Genomic DNA, 20,130 nt, shown 5'->3' with positions numbered 1-20,130 from the left:
TTAGCTTTTTTGAGGATTGGGGGGGGGGGGGGGTCATAGAGGGCTGTAAAGGCCTGTTTAGTTCTTTTTCTGTTTTGTTTTTTTGTGGGGAGGTTAATGTTTTTTTGTTGTTCAGTAAATGAACCAAACTGAAAAAAAGAAACCATTGAACAAATTGAACCCTTCCCTGAAACAAAAAACAAGCTGAAATGAAAATGTTAGGCATGCATATCTCTATTGCATAGTATTTATTAGCAGAAATGTATTCTGTTTTATATTTTATGATTTTTATTATGTGTTTTATTACCTGAAATTGGGTGTCCAATATTTTTGTTTTACATACTGTATATTTTTGATGGTAGTTATATATTTTGTTAACTTTGTAATATGCCTTGATTATTGTTCTGTAGATAGGTGCTTAGAAGAGATATACTGGTAATTGGGCAGAATATAAATTACTGTAAATAAATAAATTAAATATGACAGGGACTACTTGAATTCCTGAATTCAATCAGTTTTGGTAGGACTCTCTCACCTCTGTAGCAAAGAGCAGAAATCCATATTTTAATTATGGCTCTTTTAAATTAATTAGATGACTTACGGTTAATTGTTGTTGGTAGATTTGTGGCAAAGTGATCAAGTTCTCATTATTTAGCCAAAGAATGTGATCATTTGTCCCTGTTGTAATGTTTTTTTTTTCACCAAATGCCTTCCAATGGTTAGTGCAGACATAGTCTTTATTCTGGACCCACATCTCCTTCTTACCAGTTTTTCCCATCTGATTTCTTCTGTCACATGGCCTTTCTCCATGATGCTTCCTACTTGGCTTCCATCAGAGATCCATGATGAAAACTTCCTGTAGTTTACCAGGAGGGGCGGGGTAGGTGTAGGGGAAGAGGACTCAGTAGGAGGGGTGGGTGGTTTTACTTCTGTATGTAAAGTACTGCATGAACCTGATGTGTCAGTGCAGGAAACAGCTTGCTCCACAACATCCACTGCTGTTCTTGGGCCAGCCACTAGAGGTCACTGTAAGAGCAGAGCCTTGCTCCTTGTCAGAACTGTAAAGTTCACTGGAATTGTGCTGATCCATGTAAAACCAAATTACTACTAATGTATAATCTTTCGTATTTCCTCTCCTCTCTCTTTAAATTTTCTTCTTTCAGGTGACCTTTTCCCTTGTGTCAGGAAACATAGCTGATGCCTTTGAGATTCGTACTACTAATGTTACTTATGGTGAGGTTTTTGTGGCGAAGTTGTTAGACAGAGAGCTGCGAGACCAGTACACATTGAAGGTAAGTTGTGCATCTCTCCAGGAACTTGAGTGGAAAGCAAAGCAGTGAGGACAAGCTGAAGTAAAAAAGGATTGGGATAAATGAGCTGATGTTGAACTGTTGATGAGCTCATTGGGATAGATGTCCTACTTTAATTTTTAATTTTCATGTTACTGCTAATGACACTGGGTATTCTTTTGGTTTTTTATTTGGCCAGAAGTTTTCCTCCTGCTTCTTTGGGTTACAGCTCAGTCGGCACCAGCTTCCATAGGGCTATGGCACCAAGAATCTTCACTTGCAAGCTCCCCCGGGGGTGGAAGGGGATCCTCTTTGATATTCCTTTCTCCGCTTCGCCCAGGGCATTCTTTATTTGTCCACCTTATAAGGCATGAGAGGGCACTCAGTTGTCACATCCCTGGATCAGCTGACACACATCATTTTCTTATACAGGACACCTGAAGTCCAGGAATACTGCACAGGCTGTGTACCTGGACTTTGGGGAAGGATTTGCTCCGCAGATTATTGATAGGCTGTGTATCAAAGACCAGCATTTATTCAATCCATTGCAAGAGGAGACCAGGGAACACCAGGGCATGTGAGCATAGGGAATCCTATAGGGAAAAAAAATGTACACGTTAATGATGCCTTGGAGGTCTCCTTCCAAATTACGTGTGTTTGATTTTATATTTTGTAGCTTTTGCTAATTATGCAGTATATACCGTATGTTTTTAAACAAACGAATAAGTAAATACATTTACCATGTCCCTTGGATAGATGGTGAAACACAATTTGTGGGGAGATTGACGCTTTTCAAAAGGGTTTTACATTTGCCAATTTTGGGCCTGATTTTCAAAGCCTGGTTTTATGCGCGATAATGGCTGTTATACAACAGCCCAGGCATCAGTTGTGCATAAGAATTGGTGTAACCCCTATGCCAAGGGCCACCTTCCCAGCCCTAGGGATGATTAGGGTAACGCACCCAGGGTGGGGTATATACTGTCTTTTACAAGGCGTGAGCTGGGAACAGGATCTTCTGTAAGGCCAAACTGGCTGAAGACACTTTCATTCCTCACGGTCCCTATACGCCACTGTCCAAACAGTGCTTGTGCTCCAAAAAGTAGACATTTATTTTAAAACAGAAATAAAAGTTACCAAATCATCATGTTCATATCCACTTTACATGCAATCTTGGTCAGCACAGAGTAAATCACAGTCCCAACCTTATTCTCTTTAGTCATTAATCTAGTGCTCTTCTTAGGTACTTTCTCAAACTCAAGTCACACTGCTGAGGCTACTTCCAGAGTATAAATAAACCCTGGTTCACTTCCCCTGCTTCTTCCTATGTGGAAGTTGCTCCCAATATCTTATTGATCCAGGGATTTGACCACTTAGTTCCTCAGGGGCGGCCTCTGGTACCTTTCATGTGCAATCAGTTTATAGATGCAGCCCTTATTTAGACCTGGGGGTAGTCCCAGTTGTTAACGCTATCAAACTTTAATCTCTTACAGAGGTTACACGCTTTTCTTCACTCTTCGGAAGCTCGTCAGATTTCAGACATTTCACAGCAGGAGGAGCTCTGGAGACATCTGCACCCACCCAGTCCGTTGGACCTGGTGCCAGCCCCGAGTCCTGTGCTGAAATAGTCGGCCAGTGCTTCTCTCTTAGCCCCAGCCAGCTCCCTCCAACACAGTTCCTCAGCAAAGCTTCCAATTTGCAAAACCTCTTCTCTTTCAATTTTCTTCAGGCACACTTCTGTCAAATCCCTTCTCAGTTAGCAGAGCTGATGGGAGCTGTCAGATGATATCCCCAGTCCAGCACTTTATAATCCTCCTAACTCCTGGTGGTGCTTCTGGAAGGAAAGACCAGTTGTTCTCCTCTCACACCTTTGTGGCCTTTTCTCCACAAACCCCATCCTTAGTAACTGGCCCCTTTCACAGGCCAAACACACATTTTTATACCAAGCATAACACTGTCAGTCATTGGTCTCATCGCCACATTTGCACGTAACCTAATTCCGCACCTATTTTTATGCACACTGGGAATAGGCATTCCAGGGGGACAGAGCTGGGACGGTGTTGGGACTTATGTACTTATGTCTTTATTTTCTAAACCGTGCGTGTAAGTTGATCCAAATGAGTTATGCTCTCGATAGGGCAGGCGTAAGTTTGTGCATGTAGCAGGCCACATGTGCAGGAATTTTCAAAGCAAATTGGCGTAAAGTGCGCACATAAAAGACACAGTATGTGCAGCTTTACCCCATTGCTCGCAGTTATTAAATCACTATTCAAAAAGTCACATGAAACGCCACAAATTTGGCATAGTGCAGCGATGCACACTTAGGTGCTCATAACAGTTTAGCACCCAAAGAGGAAAATAAAGGCTGTGCACAGATCTTTAGAGAAATATTTTATTCAGCTGCTCAACTGAGCTTAACTTCAGGAGCCATCACAGGCAGCTCCAGAACTGAAAACAGCCTCCAGAGGAGGCCAGTGACAAAACATATGGAACTGTTATTAGTAAAAAAACATACAACAGTGACCCCCATAATATGCACATAAATCAAAAACAGGGATATTCATAAACAAGATGTGCAATAGGTGTTTGTACATCCCTAGGATCTAATCGAGTCCCAAAATCCATTTTTTACCAGTTTTCTTATGTCATTATAAAATAGCCCAAAATGAAAGCAAACTCATATTTCCAGAATAACTTGGGTTGTTGCATGTGATTTTGGAAGTATTATATATCTGTCATTTTGGTCTACTTTAATGACATAAAACGTTATAAAAAATAAACTTTGGGACCCAATGAGTAGAAATTGGATTTGATAAAATACATGTGTATCCTGTTTATGGTCAGTTTATCTGTTTACTGATGGTACAGCTTGTTAAGAAATGTTGAGATGAAAAGGTATAGTGAAGTGCATGCTGTTGAAATAAAAGGTTGTGTGTGGATACGTGTTTACGTGTGTAAGGGCGATGATGAATGTGAATGGTGAATTTTTGTCGGTCTTGGTAACTCTGCTTAATGGGTCTGGTATATTGGAGGTGTTATTAGTGTATGAGAGGTTCTTCATGTCCTATGGTAAATTATGGCATCAGGGTGGAGTAGCTGAACTGAGTGGCCGTGAAAGCTGACATTCATTGGCACTCCTGTGCTTGATTAGGTAACTCTGCTCAGAAGATAGCAAATGGAATGCCTCTCCTGCGCAGCTGCCACAACCCATGTGCTCTCACCGCCGCACTCTCAGTGTGTATGGGTTGTGGGTAGAACTGAAGTGGGGTTGCATGTGTGGAGGTGTTTGTACCTATCTAATTAGGTATGGTCCGTGTCTGCTGGTGCGTGTGAGTGACCATGACCACAAATTGTGTGCATCTGTGTGACCTGGCACATCAACTCTACATGTGTGTGCATGGAAGTGAGTGGGTGGTGTGTGTGTGTGTGTGTTCGAGTGAGTAGATATGAGTGTGTCTTTGCATCGTGGCCTCTATCTCTGTGAATGTGGGGGGGTGTGTAAGTGGGCAGTGTGTGGATGCTGCATATGTATATTACTGAGTGGGAGGGATGTGATTGAACAGGCAGGGTGAGTAACCCACATCCCTATGGCCTCTCAAAACCCCTTCCCTCACCTCTCGGCTCCCTTCTCCAATTATTTCCCACACTTCCCCTTCCTTTTCTCCCTCTTCCACCTCACCCCTAACTCATCCAGAAGTAGCTGTGTAGTCTTCTGCAGCTACTGTAGCAGGGCCCAGATTGTTGCAGGCTCGTCTGTGATTCTCAGGTCTCGGGTTCCCCACAAGCTGGAAAGCACTTAAACCACCTTGCATCCTGTTCTAGTTTCTTGAGTCACTGCTTGGCCGCGCTGGCTGTACATTTATTTATTTATTTATATTTATTTACCAGTTTTTATCAACCACATGGCGCATAGGACAGCGTTAAGCTACATCCAAATGACAAAATGACAGCTGGCCTAGTATATTAAGGTTTGTGAGAGCCATTGTTATATATTTTTCAGTATGTCTGGTGGATCCTTTTGGGTCTGCTTGTCTTGGTTCACCTATTGTGAGGCTGTTATTAGTCCTGGGGCTGCCTCTATTTATTTAAAAGTATTTATAGCCCGCCGATCTGAATGGCTTGTTCTTGGCAGGGAAGGGGGGGGAGGGTATAATTTTGAAAAGATTTTACATGGGCAAACAACTGTTTACTTGCATGAAAAATGGCTTTTGAAAATTGCACCAACCGCCCCGCCCATTGCAATGTGTGTCTTTTTACCCATGGGGATAAGGGTAAAGTTTCCCTTTGAAAAATCAGCTTGTACCGAAGGACCTGCAAACTGGCACGGGAGTCTGAAAATTCCCCCCCCCCCCTCCCCGCCCCCACCAACAGCAGGTCTAGAGTTCTTTATTTCTGTCCAGATGTTTGCACTGTTTCTTTTCTTTGGATCCTTGCTTGTTGGAGTGGTGTAGCAGCAGCCCCTGCCTGGTAGCGCAGTGGGCACGGTCCCCCCCCCCCCCATGTTTGGACCTTGTAACATTTCACCCTTGCCCGCAGGCTTAGCGCTGCACCTATGATACAGGCCTCATTTGACATTCTTGCAATGCAATTGAAACGCCATGAACGGAAACATTTGGGCAAACTATCCAAGAAAATGTTTCCAGGGTGCATTCAGAGCTACAGTGGACTTTATTCCAGGGCCTGCAGTACAAGCATCTGTGTATTTGAAATCAGTTTTTAATCCATTTTAAAATGCTGACCAAGCAACAGTTCCTCCAAATCCCTTCTCCACCCCTGACTCGACGCCTTCGGAGAGCGAGCCTTTTCAGTAGCAGGTCCAGTTCTGTGGATCTCACCCGTACAGCCTGGCAGCATCAATGACCCAAAAGAGTTCCGGAAAGCTCGTCAAATGGTTCTGTTTAATAATGCTTTAAGGACGTATTATCATCCAGTTCAGTCACTTAATTCCCAGATATTACATCCTTGGCTTCTGGACAAGTTCTGTCCTAACAATTGTCTTTGTCCCCATGTTTAAGTATCTGTTTTACTGCTGTAATTCTATGAATGTCTTTGTGTTACCCACCCCAAACTTTGGAGTGCACGGGATACAGGTGATTTTAAATAAGTAAGTAAGTAAGTTGATTGAAGGTGGTTTAATTTATTATGTAAAACTGGTCTGAGCCTGATTTGCAAACCCTATAGGTAAGGAAAACCAAAGAAATCTAATAACGGTGTACAGTAGTACTGGGCTGCAAAGTCCCTTGTCTCTTTCTCTGAAACCACCTGAAAACAGTTGAGAACAATTTTGCCATGTCCTCTTGACAACAGGGTTAGTAATCAGGTGGAGTTGATCTCTATCATTCAGGAGAATTGATCTCTATGCTGTGTCCAATTTCTTCATTAATGCTTATATTGGCAAATGTCCTGGGAGTATGGAACTAGGGGTTGATGTTTAGAGGAGTTGGATTTGGAAGTTTGCATTGCTGAACCTGACTTTCATTTAATTTAATGGAAGCATCATTGGACTTTAGTATCTCAAGATAACTTTTACACTATTATTGCACAGATCCAAGCATCAGACGGTGGCTCTCCTCCTCGCAGGACTGAACATATGCTAACTGTCAATATCCTGGATGTGAATGATAACCGACCCATCATCAGTAACCCACTGAGCTACAATGTTAGCGTCAGCGAGGTAAGGCTCTACTTCTGCTTATGCTGATTTCAGCATTTATCCGGCTGCATTCTAGCTGGCTAATAAGTTAGGATGCTAGAATTTAGCCAAATAAATTGGGGCATTCTGGGGGTGTAACTGGGAGGAGTTGTTAGCTGGCTAAGTTAATTGGTAATTCCGATATTCAAAGTTAGCCGGTTAAGTCTGGTTGGGTGATAGCTGTCCTAAAGTTAGCTGGCTAACTACTTAAGATCGCCATCTATATTCAATTGTGCAGTTGCACTATTAAATATGCCTCCAAAGTTAGCCAGATAAATTTATCCTTCTAACTTTGCTATCTGGTCTGTGTCTGAATATAGACTTACAACTGTGTTCAGAAGGTATTCATTATCATGAGATAGAGTGTGGCACTGCACACTCTTTTTGACTTCATTCCTGGGGTGCGGGGGGTGGGGGTGTAGGAACTGAATAATGTGTAGAATTATGATAAGGTTTTGCCTTGGAGTTTAGGATTTAGAGGTTAATTTTCAAAGGATTTGACCATCTGACTTTGGGAGTTGGCCAGTTAAAACTTTGGTTTATAAAAGTTTTCACAGTTGACTGGCTAACTTTTAACTCCCTAAATTCACAAGGCAGTCAAATTTAGGCAGCCAAAAAAAGGAGCAGTTCCAAAGGTATTCCTAGGGCAATCTTATGACTTAGCCGGTTAGCACTGACTTTCTGCACTAACCAGCTAAGTTTAGCCACTCAGCCCCAGTCACACATGTAGACCATCTTCTAGTATTAAACTGAGAAGTCCATGGGTCACACTGAGTCCTGGGGCTTAATCCTTGCAAAGTCCAAATGTTCCCAGGACATGAATTCTCTGAAAGGGGGAGAGGGGAGGATAGACCTCCAAGGCCCAAGGTATAGTGGGTGACTTCTTGCTGGGTGTGCTATCTCAATAGGCGTCTGCTTGGATGGATGGAGGTGCCAATAAAATAGATGGGACATTTTAGATGGGTGATCTAACTAAAACCTTTACTGCAGATCTTCCAAAGTAAATAACTGGCGCCAAATACACTTATTTCTGGTTACATCCATGTCCCGAAATTATTTTTCAAACTGCTCCTATATCTGCAAAAGGGTCCTTCAGTATTGGCATCCTGAGATAGTCTCATCATTGAGGACTTAGAATGGTAGATATCCCATGTGGGCCAGGAGTTTCCTAGTCATATGGAATCACTTCCCAGATCATAATTGAGTTCTAGATGTACTTCAAATTCCCAAATTCCCTCTCTTTTCCCGGGCAGAGATTCCGGTAGAGTTCTCCAGATAAAAAAACAAACAAAAAAAAAAGACTTCTTTCCTTCACTTCCTCTCTCCAGATGGTAATTTGTTATCTTTCAAGTGAAAGGTCCAGGGCAATGGAGAAAATAAATCATTCTCCTTTCCCCACTCTTGGGCAGGAAGGGGATCCTGCAAGTTTCCTCCCTAAACAAAAGAAAAAAAAATCTTCATCCAAAACAGTCACTGCTATCCATCCTCTAGGTATGAGAGGGAACAGCAGATCTTCTTCTGTCCTTATCCTTCCAAGATGGATGGGGATTCTCCTCCTTGAGCAAGGAACAGAAGATCAGCAAAGCTCCAAAAACTAAAAATCCAAAAATTCCTGAAGTAAAGCTGCAAAACCCTTAACACAACGTCACCAGCTAGGTTGTGGAATAAAGAGAGAATGCCTCCTTCCTAATGCTGGGGATGAGGCCTAGCCTACCATAAATCAGGGGACCATGGAAAAATACAATGCTTCTCCTTCTAAATGCAACTAAAATTGCTATTCTGAACGCCCGCTCTGCCTGCCTTTGAGTAGAGAGGAGCAACCATTCCAGCCAACTTCAGGGGGGGGTACAAGGATATGGCACGCTCTTCTCCTAACTCCTATACCCCATGGTTCAAACTAGAACCATCTAGTGGAGATCCAAAGAAGGGTCTCCACACACAAATGGCAGGCCTAAATCTAACCAGTCAAATATTGATCACCTAGATATAAGCAAAGTTTCAGCTGAATATCTAGCCGAAGATAACAACCTGTTTATTTAAAACTTTAGTGTGGCGACCCTTTGGGATCATCACTAGATGTCCCTGGTTCCCAGGGAGTAAGATTTAAGCAGTGGAGGGAGGAGCATATGTTTGGAACAGAACATACACGTAGGCTGCTGAAATGGTCAGCCCCCCTATGCCTGCATAAAAGCAGGTTGCATCATAGATCTGTGTGGCAGTGGCAGTGTTCGGTTGTGGAGTTTAGAGGCAGAAGGTGCTTTTTATCGTTTATGGCTTGGACCTATTCGAAGATTCAGGTCTCACAGTCTGTAATCCAGGAGAAGTGGGAGGCTTAATCTTTTCCATTAGAAAACCTGTCTGATTGGATTGCCTCCGGTGTTGTGTTCCCAAGATTTTACTGAGTTTATGGAGTTTTATGCAAGACCTCTGGTTTTTGACCTGGTTAAGGGATTATGAAGAAAGTCCTTTTCCTCGGATAGCCAGAGGAGGGAAGGCTCTACCGCTTCCATTCACATTCTGGGGTTGGAGGCCGGGGTGCTCTACTGCAAGAGAATTCCAGTTTATAGGCATTAGAATAAGGACTTTGCTTTTTGTGGATCTGGAAGGAAGGGTTTTGCTGCCACCCTTCCTGATCGAGAGCAGGGAAAATTAGAAGAGCTAATTGTCCTCTGATGCCTGGACCTTTCATCTGAAAGATCATGTGTGTCATCTGGAGAAAGAGAACTGTGAGTAAGACCGTTTTGATTCATTGGGAGACCCCTCTCCCTCCACCCTTGAGAGAAGAGGAAATCTTGGGAACTGTGCAATGTTGAGAGCTGGTTTGTCTGCCAGTATTTTGGAAGGGGATTTCAGCCCATAAAAAGGACACCTTGTCCATCTGGAAGTCTTACTTTTCCATGCTCTAGAGTTCTTCCCTGGCCATCTGCTGAGGGACAAGGGCATGTTTAAGGTAAGATGGAGAACTGTTATAACAATTGGCTGTGTCCAGAATTGGTCTGTACAGTGCCACAACTTGCTTTTGAGGGACTGTTGCACTAAAGCTTTGTTTGGACACCCATCTTGAGAGCCTAGAGTATTTTGTTGGCACTCACATCCCTCTAACAAAGTGAAGTGAGAACTCCCCAGAAGAGAGAAAGTCAGTCACCCCCCCCCCCCCCCTCCACATACACACACCTTGGGTCTTGAAGGAGTATTCATCCCCCTCCCATAGTAACATTGTAACATAGTAAATGACAGCAGATAAAGACTAAAATGGTCCATCCAGTCTGCCCAGCAGGTATTTTAGGGTAGTAATTGTTGCTCTGTGTAGGTTACCTCCAGGCAGAAATGTAAACTTTAGGTGTAACAACAACTTCCTTTCCATCGGAAAAGATATGATTTTTATGCATCATTAATTCCTTTCAATTATTTGAAAGTCTGTATTAAATCTAGGGATGTGAATCGTTTTCCATATCGTCTTAACGATAGAAATCGTGTGGCAGGGCAAAAAAATCGTCTTAGGCACGATTTTTTAGTTAAAAAATCGTTAAAAATCGTTTTTTCCGATTAGTGCGCACTAACTCGAGTTAGTGCGCACTAACGGGAGTTAGTGCGCACTAACTGGGAGTTAGTGCGCACTAACTGAAAATGATACAATTTGACACTTTTCAGGTCAGTTAAGGTCAGTTTAGGAATGAATATGTATTCCTATTGGCTGCCCTCTTATTTATTCATGTTACCAAGTTTCCTACTGACAGTATATGGGGGATGGGAAATGGAAACAGTTGGTAGCTTGACAAAACAAGTAATGTGATCAGTCAATGTGACTAGAACTTGTGCCCTAACCCTGATACCAGGGGTATTGTGATCTTCCTGCACACAGTGCCCTATCCCTATTAATACCAGGAGTGTTGTGATCTTCCTGCACACAGTGCCCTATCCCTAATACCAGGGGTGTTGTGATCTTCCTGCACACAGTGCCCTATTCCTGATACTGGGGGTGTTGTGATCTTCCTGCACACAGTGCCCTATTCCTGATACCGGGGGTGTTGTGATCTTCTTGCACACATCCCGATATCAGGGATAGGGCACTGCATGCAGGAAGATCACAACACTCCTGGTATTAATAGGGATAGGGCACTGCATGCAGGAAGATCACAACACTCCTGGTATTAATAGGGATAGGGCACTGCATGCAGGAAGATCACAACACCCCTGGTATCAGGGATAGGGCACTGTGTGCAGGAAGATCACAATACCCCGGAGGAGTGAGGGTCAGGCAGCTCCCCCCTGTCTGTGAAGCCAGCCTCTCACTAGTAATGCAGGGAGGGAGCTGTCTCAGACTTCACCATCCTCCCCCCCCCCCTCACCCACACACCATTCACTAGCTGGGACATGGGGGAAGTCAGGAGTGAGGGTCAGGCAGCTCCCCCCTGTCTGTGAAGCCAGCCTCTCACTAGTAATGCAGGGAGGGAGCTGTCTCAGACTTCACCATCCTCCCCCCCCCCCTCACCCACACACCATTCACTAGCTGGGACATGGGGGAAGTCAGGAGTGAGGGTCAGGCAGCTCCCCCCTGTCTGCGAAGCCAGCCTCTCACTAGTAATGCAGGGAGGGAGCTGTCTCAGACTTCACCATCCTCCCCCCCCCCCCTCACCCACACACCATTCACTAGCTGGGACATGGGGGAAGTCAGGAGTGAGGGTCAGGCAGCTCCCCCCTGTCTGTGAAGCCAGCCTCTCACTAGTAATGCAGGGAGGGAGCTGTCTCAGACTTCACCATCCACCCCCCCCCCCTCACCCACACACCATTCACTAGCTGGGACATGGGGGAAGTCAGGAGTGAGGGACAGGCAGCTCCCCCCTGTCTGTGAAGCCAGCCTCTCACTAGTAATGCAGGGAGGGAGCTGTCTCAGACTTCACCATCCTCCCCCCCCCCCTCACCCACACACCATTCACTAGCTGGGACATGGGGGAAGTCAGGAGTGAGGGTCAGGCAGCTCCCCCTTGTCTGTGAAGCCAGCCTCTCACTAGTAATGCAGGGAGGGAGCTGTCTCAGACTTCACCATCCTCCCCCCCCCCCCCCCCCCCACCCACACACCATTCACTAGCTGGGACATGGGGGAAGTCAGGAGTGAGGGTCAGGCAGCTCCCCCCTGTCTGCGAAGCCAGCCTCTCACTAGTAATGCAGGGAGGGAGCTGTCTCAGACTTCACCATCCTCCCCCCCCCCCCTCACCCACACACCATTCACTAGCTGGGACATGGGGGAAGTCAGGAGTGAGGGTCAGGCAGCTCCCCCCTGTCTGTGAAGCCAGCCTCTCACTAGTAATGCAGGGAGGGAGCTGTCTCAGACTTCACCATCCTCCCCCCCCCCCCCTCACCCACACACCATTCACTAGCTGGGACATGGGGGAAGTCAGGAGTGAGGGTCGGGCAGCTCCCCCCTGTCTGTGAAGCCAGCCTCTCACTAGTAATGCAGGGAGGGAGCTGTCTCAGACTTCACCATCCTCCACCCCCCCTCACCCACACACCATTCACTAGCTGGGACATGGGGGAAGTCAGGAGTGAGGGTCAGGCAGCTCCCCCCTGTCTGTGAAGCCAGCCTCTCACTAGTAATGCAGGGAGGGAGCTGTCTCAGACTTCACCATCCTCCCCCCCCCCCCTCACCCACACACCATTCACTAGCTGGGACATGGGGGAAGTCAGGAGTGAGGGTCAGGCAGCTCCCCCCTGTCTGCGAAGCCAGCCTCTCACTAGTAATGCAGGGAGGGAGCTGTCTCAGACTTCACCATCCTCCCCCCCCCCCCTCACCCACACACCATTCACTAGCTGGGACATGGGGGAAGTCAGGAGTGAGGGTCAGGCAGCTCCCCCCTGTCTGTGAAGCCAGGCTCTCACTAGTAATGCAGGGAGGGAGCTGTCTCAGACTTCACCATCCTCCCCCCCCCCTCACCCACACACCATTCACTAGCTGGGACATGGGGGAAGTCAGGAGTGAGGGTCAGGCAGCTCCCCCCTGTCTGTGAAGCCAGCCTCTCACTAGTAATGCAGGGAGGGAGCTGTCTCAGACTGGTATCAGGGTTAGGGCACTGTGTGCAGGAAGATCACAACACTCCTGGTATTAATAGGGATAGGGCACTGTAAGAGATGACTGTAGTAGATTGAATAAAGATCTGATGTTTCTGCTCTCCTCACACCAAACAAAAACAACACACAAGCAGAGAAGCCCTTCTTACAAAGCTGAGCTAGTGAGTTAAGTAGGAGGAAAAGTAAACATACTGGTGCCAGTGTGGCTACTTAAAAAATACACTTACCAACAATCAATTACATATATTTGAACTGTGTACAGTTCCAGCCAGGACCACCTTTCTAAAATGCACAGTGATTGGCAAATTCAACATGCACTAGCATTTCAGGTGCCTGCTAACAAAAATAATAAACAAACAAGTTCTAGTCACGTGAGTGCTGATCATTACATTACTTTTTTTGTCAAGCTTCCAACTGTTTCCATTTCACATCCCCCCAACCATATTGGTAACATCAATAGATAAGAGCACAGCCAGCCAATAGGAATACATACATACATATTCATTCCTAAGTGACCTTTACTGACCTGGGAAGTGTGAACACTTTGTTTCATTTTCTGTTGGTGTTCGTTAGTTTCCAGTTCCATTTCCCATCCCCCCAACCATCACCTCAGTGGTAACCTTGGTAATATCAATAGATAAGAGGGCAGCCAGCCAATAGGAACACATATTCATTCCTAACTGACCTTCAGTGACCTGGAAAGTGTTTATTTGTATCATTTTCAGTTAGTGCGCACTAAATCGAGTTAGTGCGCACTAACGGGGAGTTAGTGCGCACTAACTCGAGTTAGTGCGCACTAACACGATTTAACGATTTTTAACGATAAATCGTTAGAATTTCTATTGTATCGTGATCTATAACGATTTAAGACGATATAAACATTATCGGACGGTAATTTTAATCGTTGAAAAACGATTCACATCCCTAATTAAATCTCCCCTGTGTTTCTTCTCCTCCAGGCAGAGGCAGATTTAGGGTTTTGCCACGCCTAGGCACTGTTACATAGAAACATAGAAACATAGAAATGACGGCAGAAGAATGCCAAACGGCCCATCCAGTCTGCCCAGCAAGCCACGCAGTTTATCCATTGTTTTTTGTTTTGTTTCCCCCCCTTTTTCCCCCTCCCACCCGTCACTATTGGCTTCCAGCACCCTCCGGCCCTGACTCCCTTCCACCCCTCCACCATGCAGAGAGCAGCGCCGTATCCGCATCCCGGTGAACATCCAGCTCAATCAGGGGTAGCATCCGCCGCAACAAGCAGGCCACACCCCTGCTCCATACTCTTACCCACCCCTGCTTTGTTTGTTTGTTTTTGGTTTTTTTTGGAGATGGCACCTTCCCCCCTCCCTCCAGTGGTGAAGCCTTATGTCATTCCATAAGTACATGGCTCATTCCAGTAGTATGGAGACCTCATTCCAATACAACTTTCTCCTCGTATCATTGCATAAAAAATATATAAATGGTAGAAACTAAATATCAAGTACATATTAACGAATGCATTGTCCATAATCTGTAATCCACTGGACTGAATTTCTAAATCTAGTGATTCATCCCCCATATTTTATGCTAGAGATAACACTTGAAAGGGCCTGTGAGCAACATAAGTTTATTTCTTATGCAACTAATCATTTTTTTCACAGTGATTTCCCTTCCATTCAAAAAAAAAAAAAGCAACAGCCTGGAGCAGTGATTCCCAAACCTGTCCCGAGGGACCTCCAGGCTGTCAGGTTGTCAGGATATCCTTAATGAATAAGCATGAGATAGGTTTGTATGCACGGCCTCCATTACATGCAGATTTACCTCATGTTTATTCATGGCAGATATCCTGAAAATCCAACAAGCTGGAGATGCCCCCAGGAGAGGTTTGGGAACAACTGGTCTAAAGTTGTTCTACTTCTTCAGGGGACTGTGCTTTGTGTAATGCTTGTTAGAGACAACCATTCACATCTCACTCGTGGCCTGGGGAGTCCCGTTCACATTAACCAGGAACCTGTAACTTGTGGAGGTGACTATTTTAGCTACCCAGTTACAGTCAACAAGAGCCACAAACGGGCCTGGGTTTCAGGATATCCATAATGAATAAGTATGACATAGATTTGCATACAATGGAGGCAGTGCATGCAGACCTGTCTCATGCATATTCATTGTGGATATCCTGAAAACTAGGCCTGTTTGTGGCTGTTAAGGACCAGAGTTGGCCACCCCTAATCTACTCCATTATTTAGCCTACAATATAGAGTCTTTTTAATATGTTTAAATAGAGCTGGACTTATGTTTTTAATGGAAATTTTTCTGCATAAAGTATCAAAAAAACTGGTTTTGGTTTCATTAAAATGTTTTAACTTTACTGTGGATTTTCAGAATGTTGGTGGTGGCACTTCTGTGACTCGGGTGCAGGCAACAGACAGGGACATCGGGCTCAACAGCCTCCTCTCCTACTACATCACCCAGGGGAATGAGGACCTCACCTTCCGTATGGACCGGGTCACTGGCGAGATTGCTACTCGGCCCTCACCTCCAGACCGCGAGCGGCAGAGCTTCTATCGGCTGCTCATCACCGTGGAGGATGAAGGCAATCCTTCCCTTTCAGTAAGTGCCATTAACATAGGCAGAACATAAAACCTTAAGTGTTGCCATAGTAGGTCAGAGCAAAGGTCCCAGGCCAGTAAAATGGTAAGCAATGAGTGCTGAGGTTCATAAAAAACAGGGCACAGAGACCAGGCAGGCCAACAGCCTTTTATTCTACAGCAAAACACAGTATCCTTTCTGTTTTTTAGACATGTTGAAAAATACAGTACTTTATTAAACACAATTAAACAGTCCAGCTCTGCAGTTCTGACTCAAACAAGCAATCCCCGCCCCCCCCCCCCCCCCCCCCCCACCCCCCAAGCTCAAGGAACGTTGCCTCAAGTTTTCTTTGTTCTTTCTGCTGTAGAGACCAGACCCAAAGGAAGGCTGGAGAATGTGTTGCCTCTTTTCCAGTCATGCAGTGTAAACAAGAGGAACAGAAACTTAAATGTATTCGTTTTTTATTTATCATATTTGAGACATCTGCCCCATCAGAGGATCCAGATGACTTACAGAAACAGTGACAATTTAAACAAAACCAAATAAGCATAAAATAGTCAAGTCGGTTCATATTAAAATAATAAGAGGTCAATATTCAAAAGCCAGATAGCCGGATAAGTAGGACTTATCCGGCTATCTTGGAACCACTGAATATCCGGTGATACCCAGTGGGAATAGCTTATGAGTGAGCAGTGGGCATATCAGAATGACACTATTTAGTCAGACTAAGTAGTGATATTCAGGCTTAGCCAGTTAACGTATCCGGCTAAGTTAGATCTACTCAATAGAACGTCTAAACTTAGATGGGTAAGATTTAAGATTTATTCATCAAAGGCGTGCCGAATATGGGGATATCCAACAGTATAGCCGGGCTGCTGAATATCTTATCTAAATTAGCTGGATAAATCTATCCGGCTTAGATAACCTTCTGGGCTCCGAATAGCTACCCCTAAATAACTATCATACAATTGTAGAGGCTGTGGAGTCTCCACCAGATGTCCCTAATTCCCAGCCCTTGGGTAGACAGCTGCAGAGGGACATACCACTCTGATCTGCACCTGGAAGTCCCTAGGTATGGGGTGGGGGGGGGGCACGGCACTAGTCTAGGTGACTAGGTGAGGTTAGGGCAGATGTAGTTTGCTTTCAGAAGAGAAGGGTGTATATTATGTGTGCTCTCTTGAGTTAGGCCCCCAGTCTGACAAAGGAGAATAGAAGCACAGACCTTGCCAGTTCCTGTAATAGGGCTGGAAGGAAGAAGTTTGTACAGTTTTTTCTGGTTTCTACATATTGATCTGGTCCATTTCTGGCAGGCTATATCCCCTTTTCAACAGAGGATGTTGCAGCACCCAGCTGTTAAAAGAGATCCTGATTCAAGTTTTGGCAAGTTTGTATTTTTTTCACCTTCAGGAAAAATAGAATTTTTCTGCCCCCTCCTTTTCCCTGACTGGAGACTGTTAGTGACTGTTTCTAGTATAGACCTTTTCTCTTGGGAGGCTTATCATCTATCAGTTGAAGAGGAACTTCACGGGAGACAAAAATCTCTGGAGACATCCAATGGAGTTTCCACCCCTGGGCCATAGGACACTACCAGATGAAGTTTGGGATTCAACATGGACCTCAGGTACTATGGGAATGGATCCTTGGACCCCAGCCATTGTGGGACACTTATCATTCCCAGCCATGGAGGATAAGCAAGTTCCAAGCCCCTGCCTGGAGAAACACATCCACAGAGTTAGAGAGCATTCAAATCCTGGCTCATGTAAACTGGGAACACCGGAAATAACTGGACATTTTGAGGTCCATATTCAAAAGCCATTTAGATGGATAACATAATAGTTATCCATCTAAATAGCTTACCCAACTGTATTCAGCTTCATCCATCTAAATTCCAGCCAGCTAATAAGTTAGGTGGCTAGAATTTAGCCGGATAAGTTAGGGGCGGTCCAGGGGTGCAACTAGGAGGAGATGAGTTAGCCAACTAAGTTAACTGGCTAAGTCTGATCGAGTCAAAGATCTAAAGTTATCTGGCTAATTAATTAAGATAGATGGCTATATTCAATAGTATACCTCCAAATTTAGCTGGATAAGTTTATCCAGCTAACTTTGCTATGCGACTGTATCTGAACCTCTTTATGTTTTGCATCTATTGATTCTTTTAAGAGGAATTACAGTAAACTTTAATTTGAACTATGGTGTAGCCATGGGTGGGACATAGCCCAGGCCCATCCAATCAGAGTTGCCAGTGGCAAGAAGAGGAAGCCCATCATGGAGCTTATCCCACGCAACTCCAGAAGAAGAAGTGGAGCTCTTCCCATGTGGCCTGAGAAGAGAGGGCACATCACAGCAAGGAAGTCCAGAAGAGAGTAAGAGGCCCTGATATTTGTGAGAGAGAAGCTGTGTGTGTGTATGTGTGAGAGAGTGAGAGGATGGAGTAAGAAGCCTATGTGTGTGTATATATGTGAGAGAGAATGGGAATGAAAAGCCTGTGTGTGGGTGTGTATGTATGAGAGACAGCATGGGAGTGAGAAGCTTGTGTGTGTATTAGGGACATGCATTCATATGCCTTTTTTCTTCCATTTCAGTGGGTACCCATGTACTTCCCCGACTTTTTAGTATATGTGGGGAAATGGAGAGTATGCATGTATTTTTGTTAATGAGCTACAACATGTTCTTCGTTTCCCCACGAAGGAAGCAATTGCATATCCTTAATGTGAATGTGTGTGAGTGAGCATGGGAGTGAGAAGTCTGTGTGTGTTTATGTATGCTAGAGAGCATAAGAATGAGTGAGAAGGAGCATGGGAATGAGAAGTCTGTGTGTATATGTGTGAGAGAGAGCATGGGAGTGAGAAGTCTGTGTGTGTGCATGTGTGAGAGAGAGCATGGGAGTGAGAAAGCCTGTGTGTATACATGAGAAAGAGCAAGGAAATAAGTCTGTGTGTGTGTGCGTGTGTGTGAGTGAGAAGCCTGTGTTTGTATGTGTAAGAGAGCATGGGAGTGAGAAACCTGTATGTGTGAGAAGGAGCATGGGAGTAAGAAGCCTGTGTGTGTGTATGTGTAATAGAGAACAAGGAGCGAGAAGTCTATGTGTGTGAGAGAGCATGGGAGTTAGAAGCTTGTATGTGTGAGAAAGTGCATGGAAATGAGAAGCCTGTGTGTGTGTATGTGTGAGATAGAGAACACGGAGTGAGAAGTCTGTGTGTGTGCATGGGAGCATGGGAGTGAGAAACTTGTGAGCATATGTGTGAGAAAAAGCATGAGACTGAGAAGCCTGTGAGTGTGTGTGTATGTGTGAGAGAAAACATGGGAGTGAGAAGCCTGTGTATATATGTGTGAGATAGAGAACACGGAGTGAGAAGTCTGTGTGTGTGCATGTGCGAGAGAGAGCATAGGAGTGAGAAACTTGTGAGCATATGTGTGAGAAAAAGTATGAGACTGAGAAGCCTGTGAGTGTGTGTGTATGTATGAGAGAAAACATGGGAGTGAGAAGCCTGTGTGTGTGTGTATGTGCGAGAGAGAGCCTGGAGTGAGACGCTTGTGTATGTGCAAGAGAGAGCATGGGAGTGAGAATCTTGTGTGTGTATGTGTGAGAGAGAGCGTAGGCATGAGAAGCCTTTCTGTATATGAGAGAGAGAGCATGAGAGTGAGAAGCTTGGGTATGTATGAGAGAGAGTATGGGAGTGAGAAGCCTTTGTGTGTATGTGTGTATGTGAGAGAGAAAGAATGGGAATGAGAATCCTGTGTGTGTGTGTGAGAGCGCGAGCGAGCATGTGTGAGTGAAGAGCCTGTATGTGTGTTGAGAGAGAGAGAGCGCGCATGTGGAATGGAAAGCCTGTGTGTGTGCGTGCTTGAGAGAGAGAGCATGTGGGTGTGAGAGCTTGTCAGTGTGAAATGAGTGTGTGTAGGAGTGAGTCCTTTATGTGAGACAAGGCATGAAGAGTGAGAGCCTGTGTATATGGGAATAGGAATCTGCATATGAGAGAGAGCATATGATAGTGGGAGCCTGGGTAACAGAGAACCTGTATGTGTGTGTATGAGAGAGGAAGGAAAGAAGTCAGGAGGAAAGAGAAAAAACAGAAATAATGAGAGCAATCTTGAAAAATGAATTAGGAAAAGTTAGTCAAGGGTTAAAAAAGAGACTGGGACCAACCAATTAGAAAAATAAGCAGAAATAAAGGTAAAAAAAATGTATTATGACTTTCAGTGATTGGAATAAGCTATCTTTGGAAATGTCTATTTCTTATATATTTCTATTTGCTTTTTCCTTCAGTTTTCCACTGTTCAGAGAGTCTGGTTTCTTAGGTTTTCCATTTCAGTCTTGTCTGCATGTGTTTCTAATTTGTAATCCCTTATTCTGTATTAAGTAAGGGTCTGTTGCACATGTGTGACAGAGGTACAGTCTTTTGACTAGCGTGTAGTTTCTCTTTAGGGATTTGTTGCAGTCTGGCTTATTCTGTTTGCCCAGTAGGTGGTCTTTTAGTGTTCTAGGGCCTGGTGTAGTGCTTGCCTTGCTGCCTTTTCATAGATAAGGTTTCTGCTGTT

General features: G+C 44.8%; 1 protein-coding gene across 2 annotated transcripts in view; it reads left to right on the top strand.

Annotated features, from left to right (window-relative positions):
- CDH23 (cadherin related 23) overlaps positions 1-20,130 on the top strand; it is a 1,814,588-nt gene that overhangs the window by 1,456,037 nt on the left and 338,421 nt on the right. For both annotated transcript variants that reach the window (XM_029608940.1, XM_029608939.1), the window contains 3 exons: positions 1,143-1,271; positions 6,811-6,939; positions 15,385-15,612. In XM_029608940.1, coding sequence (XP_029464800.1) covers positions 1,143-1,271; positions 6,811-6,939; positions 15,385-15,612 — 486 coding nt within the window. The remainder of the gene's footprint in view (positions 1-1,142; positions 1,272-6,810; positions 6,940-15,384; positions 15,613-20,130) is intronic.

The sequence above is a fragment of the Rhinatrema bivittatum genome, chromosome 7 (assembly GCF_901001135.1).
Source record: "Rhinatrema bivittatum chromosome 7, aRhiBiv1.1, whole genome shotgun sequence".
NCBI classification, from domain to species: domain Eukaryota; kingdom Metazoa; phylum Chordata; class Amphibia; order Gymnophiona; family Rhinatrematidae; genus Rhinatrema; species Rhinatrema bivittatum.
This window is presented reverse-complemented; position numbering and strand designations above follow the sequence as displayed.